At 33.1% G+C, this 6,129-nt stretch overlaps 1 protein-coding gene across 2 annotated transcripts in view; it reads left to right on the top strand.

Moving 5' to 3' along the window:
* LOC111447785 (myosin-9-like) overlaps window positions 1-6,129 on the top strand; it is a 10,820-nt gene that overhangs the window by 2,042 nt on the left and 2,649 nt on the right. For both annotated transcript variants that reach the window (XM_023087124.1, XM_023087125.1), the window contains exons 4-17: window positions 385-480; window positions 1,175-1,227; window positions 1,637-1,733; window positions 1,920-1,993; window positions 2,733-2,850; window positions 3,343-3,453; window positions 3,537-3,613; window positions 3,906-3,972; window positions 4,545-4,610; window positions 5,079-5,186; window positions 5,282-5,412; window positions 5,595-5,661; window positions 5,785-5,852; window positions 5,932-6,022. In XM_023087124.1, coding sequence (XP_022942892.1) covers window positions 385-480; window positions 1,175-1,227; window positions 1,637-1,733; window positions 1,920-1,993; window positions 2,733-2,850; window positions 3,343-3,453; window positions 3,537-3,613; window positions 3,906-3,972; window positions 4,545-4,610; window positions 5,079-5,186; window positions 5,282-5,412; window positions 5,595-5,661; window positions 5,785-5,852; window positions 5,932-6,022 — 1,224 coding nt within the window. The remainder of the gene's footprint in view (window positions 1-384; window positions 481-1,174; window positions 1,228-1,636; window positions 1,734-1,919; window positions 1,994-2,732; window positions 2,851-3,342; window positions 3,454-3,536; window positions 3,614-3,905; window positions 3,973-4,544; window positions 4,611-5,078; window positions 5,187-5,281; window positions 5,413-5,594; window positions 5,662-5,784; window positions 5,853-5,931; window positions 6,023-6,129) is intronic.

Raw genomic sequence — 6,129 nt, 5'->3', positions numbered from 1 at the left:
AAAAAAAAAAAAAAAAAAAAAAACACAGTTGACCTTTATTTACGAGAGATTTTTAATTGACTTGTAATTTCAACAAATGACATCAAAATCAAAAAGGTTTCCGAGAGACTGGAAATTGTTTCCTCTCAGAAAGAAGAGGAGAAGAGGAAGGAAGAAAAAATTGAAAGAAAAATTTCTCAATGGCATAAAAGGAATTGTACAGATCTATAGACGTTATGAAAAATTAGAAGATGGAAATAGGTGATTAGCATTTTCTTGATACCATTTGAAATTTTGCATATTTTAAAAGTATTAAAATTTGAAAATACCATTCAAAAGTAGTTAGTCTGTAAAGCTTTTCTCCTTCTGTGTTTATTTTGTTCTGACCTTTACCATCATGAATAGGTTTTGTATTATGAACCCGATGTTGGAGGGGAACCAATGAACTTCTATGATGTGTTTCTTCATAGTCAAGCTCTGGAGGGAATTACATTATCTATGGTATGTTAACTCGATGACAATATGATGTAGTTCATTAGTAGGAGGTTTCTGCATTTAGGTTTTGTTGAAAGATGAAGAACTTACTGGGCCCAAATTGAATGACCCGTTTTAGCTTTTGACTTGAATGGAACTCATATGAAAAGATGTGTGCTGTCTATGATCAAACTTGTTGATGAATCAAATATATAATTAATTTGTTAAGACGAACTCTTGCATTGTAAAACAACCGTAATTTCTTTTGGTTATGAAAATAAAATTTGAGAGAAGGGTGAGCGTTGCTTGATGGGTAGTTAGTTACAAGTATATTTTTTATAGGTGCCAAGATTTATATGCCTTTTGGACTTATCTTTTTAACAACAATGGTCGATATTGATGTTATACAAAGGTGGAGATATACTGCGCGTAGTACTTGTGTGAGGTGGAGATGTAAAAGTTATACTTTTGAGTGATGATGGAAACAAGCTTTAATTCCACCTTCTTGGATGTGATTGATGAATCAGTTAGCTTTATTGGATATGGAGGAAATGCACGCAAGTGAGACATCATATTTTGAATTGTTAGATTGTTATTTTTTAATTCACCGTTGTTTTTGATGTGTTCAGACCATGGGTCTGAATTTTTGGTGTCAAATTTTGTGTTTTTTAAATTGTCATGAAGGATATAACCAACAAATTAACTATTTTCTGTGCCACAGATTCTTGAAGCGCCAGATGAGGAAGAAGTGTCTCTTCTCCTGGACATGTTTGGGTCTGTCCCACACTTATGCTAACAGTATAGATCATAATTTCTGTGTGGAAGTACTAATTACTAAGAATCCAACAGATACACAGCTTCAAATTTTCATTATGGTGATGTTTGTGAAGTTAAGGGGATTATTTTATTTTATTTTTAATAGTTCTTATCAGGAGGAGATAATTAGAGTTCTGTTTTTTTAATCACATTACGATGATGGATCCTCACCATCTTTATCTTTACTTTTCTTGGGCTCAAACTTTTGACCTTGATTTTGACTATTGGTTTCCAGTCAATTAGTCATCTGCTCTAGCGTCTTGTGCCTCTGTTCTAAACCCTCTTTGTTTTCTTTAATTTCAACTTGTTTGGTTTCTGATCGAATATTAATATTTAATGAACAAATTTCTAATAATATCTCCTGCAGATTATGCCTTATAGGTGGGAAAGAAGTTCATAATGCAATAGTTAGCAGCATACAAGATCTGGCAAAATCTTTTTCCAGCTACGAGGATGAAGTGTTGGTAAAGTTTTAAGGATTTAACATACATTGTAGCTATAAGTTGTAACTGACTACGCGTTTCACATGCTATAATCATCTTTATATGATTTCTACTGTGTGGATATATGAATTAGTAAGACAAACTTTTGCATTTTCCCATTCCACTTCTTTTCTTTGTGCAAAGTCTTACGGGAGATCTTAAATACAGGTGAAGCGGGAAGAATTGCTCCAATTTGCACAAAGTGCAATTTCAGGGTTGAAGATTAATGTTGATCTTGGGAGGTGGGTAAGAAATGAGTTATTTTGTTCTTTTCTTCTTGGTCTCCATTTCTACAACTTTTGTATGTGTGTGATTGTTATGTTATTTAGTATCTCGCTATACAGCAAGTATACTTATTTAATGGGCTATAAGCCGTAGGGATCAAGGGGTGACTTTAGCCTTCTTGTTTCATTTAAGAACAGGTTTCTTTTTGTTTGATTAATTTCTACGAGGGAACCTTGTGGGAATGGCATCTGAAATCTTTTCAGCCCTTTCTTTTATGAATAAAATTTTGCCATATTGTGCTTCATATACAAAAAAAGAAAAAAAGAAAAAAAAAAATGTCATGTAGTCATTCCATCTGACCTCTACAGTCTACATTAAATCCTGTCCTGCCCACAGATAGTGTGCAAACTGAAGAACAATGAGGAGCTGATTTCCACATTCAAAGATAATGTGATTTTGTTTTATGTTGTCTACCTTTTCTTTTCTTTATTTTATACTGCTGCGTGTTTGATATGTGCTCAATGATTTTCAGTTTCTCTTATCAAAAAATAATTTTCAATTTGTATATGCATTTCCACAAGTAATGAAGAGGATAAAAAATGCCCTAGGCTGGGTACTAATTAGATGATTTTTAGGAATGGTACGCTGTCTCTTTATTTGAACTACACCCATCATCCTTGCTTCTCCTGTTAAATGGTCAGAGTAAGCTAACATAATGGTCTTTTCTCTATTATTTGTTTTGCTCTCTGGCCACAGAGTAGATACTGAATTGTCCAATTTGAAGACAAAACTTGAAGGAATGTCAGCTTCCTCGATGTCTTCAAATGCAGACTACGGCAATACATCAGAAGAAACCACTCTAGAAACAATTGAGGTCAGCCAGTTGATAAAGTTATTACTGTCAATTAATTTTATTGGAAACTATGAAACTTTTAGTTCCGGAAATTAAAAAAAAAAAAAAACAAGTACTCTCATCTGTGGCTAATAAAACAATTTAAGAGGTATGCCAAACATACTTTTGGTGTGGCTAATAAATATAGCTTGAATTCAATCTTGATGATTATCAGAGCAGTGACCGTTAGTTATCATATTGTTGATGAGTTGTATATCTAATTAAAAATCTCAAAAGTTTTATTAGGATATCCGTACGTTCATTGTCTCTTGTTGTACCTTATATTATTTCACCTTCCAACTAGCTATTATGAGACTGGAAGAGTCCAACTTACATGGTGAACGTTTGTTTCTCTCAAAAGTGATATCTTCACATTTTGTACTATATAGTGTACTGAGTTACCACCTTGTAATATGATATGTCAAGTTATGCTCTTTTATGAATTTGACGGACTGGGAAAAAACTATGCGACAGGCATTGAAAGCAGCACTTTCACACATACGAATTTGTTCTAGAGTAGATGAACTTCTGATGAAGAAGAAATTCTTAAACAATGGAGATTCTCCCGAAATTCATGCTCAGAAGGTATTGTTCTGGAGATGTCTTGAACCTGCCGGTCTAAATTTTTATTTGTACTCATTGTACTTGTGATGTCTACTTATATACAGATTGATAAATTGAAAGTCTTGTCAGAGTCTCTTTCAAACTCCTGTGTGAAAGCTGAAAAGCACATTACTGATCATAGGTAAAGATCCCAGTTTCCTAAATGATATTGAACTAGAATTCATACGTTAGCTGCTTTTTCTTTGCTGATATGTGTTGATATTCTCTGTATTATCTGTTTAGGACTTCAATAAGAGAAATTGTTTATGGCTTATTGAACTCTTTTCCACGTGAAACTAATAAATGGCTGTCTTCCTCTTTCTTTGAATGTATCTGTTTCTTGTTTAAAAAAATCACTGTGGTTGAAGGGTGTTTTGGGTTTCTTGTTAAAAAAAATCAATAAGAGATACTTTTTCCCCCTTTTTAATTTGCAGATTGCAAAAAGAGGAAGCACTAAATGTTCGTCTGACCAAAGCAACTGAAACTGGTGAAAAAGAGAAGGTTAGGTTTTGTTTGGACTAGTGTTTAAAAATAGCTTCTGGTTTATTAAAAAAATAAAAAAAGTTTTATTTTTGAATCTACAGCCTCTAGGAGGAGGTAGAGATGTCATATTGACAAAAATAGTTTTTCTTTTTGAGAAAATTTGTTCCACTGGATAAGTTTTAGAAGCTGATTTCAAATAATATAAAAAAAAAAATTAAAAAAAAAACAATATAAAAATAAATGAAAGGCAAAAGACAAATTATAAATATCTTCACCAACCAATTTAACAAATTCAAAATAATAGAAAATAATCATTGAAAATCAGATTGCTAAACAGTTTTTAAAAACAAAATTTAAAAATAATTCTCAACCTCATGTCAGGATCTTGGTGTCTTTGATCGAGAATTGTATCGAGGACCTACTTTGCAACGTTATTTTATTGTGTATGTTCAATCACATTTCAGATCTGTTTTGAACTCTGTGTTACGTATGTGGTAGAGATATAGAAATGGCACTTAATTACAACCATATATATTATTTTCAACTTTTGTAGATAGAAAACTTAAGTTTATTTTTTCAATTATTTACAGGAACTAACTACAGAAATTGCAGAACTTGAAAGACAGAGAGATGATATTGAAGCTCAATTAAAAAAGGTTTTTCTCGTATTCCAACCCAGATCTCATGGTTTACCATGATATAATGAAGAAATGAGTTTCACTTGTGCTGCTCATTCACTGAACTTGTACATGATTTTTATGCAATAGTATTTTCATTGATATAGAGGTCATTCCAGTGCCCGAGATGCCTGTGGATTCTCACATAAATTTGTAAACTTGGAATGTTAGAAAGCTTATTTTCATGTGTTTTCTATCTTGATGTCTTTGATCCCTCGATTGAGAGAGTTCACTATGGTTTTGCCTTTATCAGACTTAATCTAATTTTCATTTCTATGGTTCCCTCGGTGGATACGTTTCAGGCTTTAGCCTTTGCCTCTATTTTCTTTTTCCCCGACTACGCTTATTGATAAATGGGTTAAAGAAAGAGGGGTTGAAATTTAATGTTTCTTCCACTTTCAATATACTTCTATAACTCTGAACATATGGTGTCACTATACGGCGTAGGTTAACATATCCTTGGCTGCTGCACATGCACGCCTTCGAAATATGGTGGAAGAGAGAGATCAGTTTGAGGAGGCCAATAACAAGATTGTCGCACATTTAAAGACAAGGGTGCATTTTTTTTGTTTACTTTTGCTGTCTTGGTATGTTATTTTCATGTATGTTCTCATCTTTATCCATTACATGTTCTCTCTGAATGCTTTCAGGAAGATGAGCTGTTAAAATCCATTTCCTCGTGTAAGGCAGAATCAAATGTTTTGAATATGTGGATTAATTTTCTGGAAGATACGTGGAATATCCAATGCCTACATAGAGAAAATAAGGAGAAGGAGGTCAAGTATGTATTTTATTGCCGTGCTTGTTATTTTTCATCAATATTTATGGTTAGTATTAGAACTTTCCCAAGGGTTTTTTCTTGGAGTGCTCTAGTGAGGGAATATGCAAAAGATCATTGTACAATGTTTCTTCTCGCAATCAAGTTTTGTTACACTTAGACGCTTGCTTCTTTTCCTTCTAAAGCGATGCGTTGGAAAAACATGAAGGTTACTTTGTCAACTTGGCTATTGATCTTCTATCTGCTTATAAGGTATTCATAATATTATCTGAAGAATACATGTATCCTAAATGTAGAATGAATTATGATTTTTAATTTATGAATAAGCTCTGACCTCCCATATGTTCGAAACCTTGCATGGATCATCTGATATAGAAAGAGTTGGAGCCGTCAATCAGCCGTATTGAAAAATTTGTGGAGAATTTAAAGAATTTGAGGCAGAGGTAACCTTTTCCCTTTTGTTATCAAAATCCTATTTTGTCCCGAAGCAAGTTTTCTTATCTATCAGGTCATTCTGGACAGGTCGGAAGAATCCATACTGGAAAATGACGAGTCAAAAGTTCTAAGCCCTACAAATAATCTTGAAAGGGAATATCTGGGTTATGAAGCTAAGGTATAAACTTTCCATTACACTTTGCTTAAAACATGGAAGGGCAGCATAACTAGTTCTTATTTTACATTTGTAATAGCATTTTTTTCTTTTTTTTTGTGGGGGGGGGA

This window comes from Cucurbita moschata, unplaced genomic scaffold (assembly GCF_002738365.1).
Source record: "Cucurbita moschata cultivar Rifu unplaced genomic scaffold, Cmos_1.0 Cmo_Scf00009, whole genome shotgun sequence".
Classification (NCBI taxonomy): domain Eukaryota; kingdom Viridiplantae; phylum Streptophyta; class Magnoliopsida; order Cucurbitales; family Cucurbitaceae; genus Cucurbita; species Cucurbita moschata.
The sequence above is the reverse complement of the archived record's forward strand: the minus strand, read 5'-3'. Positions and strand labels throughout refer to the sequence as shown.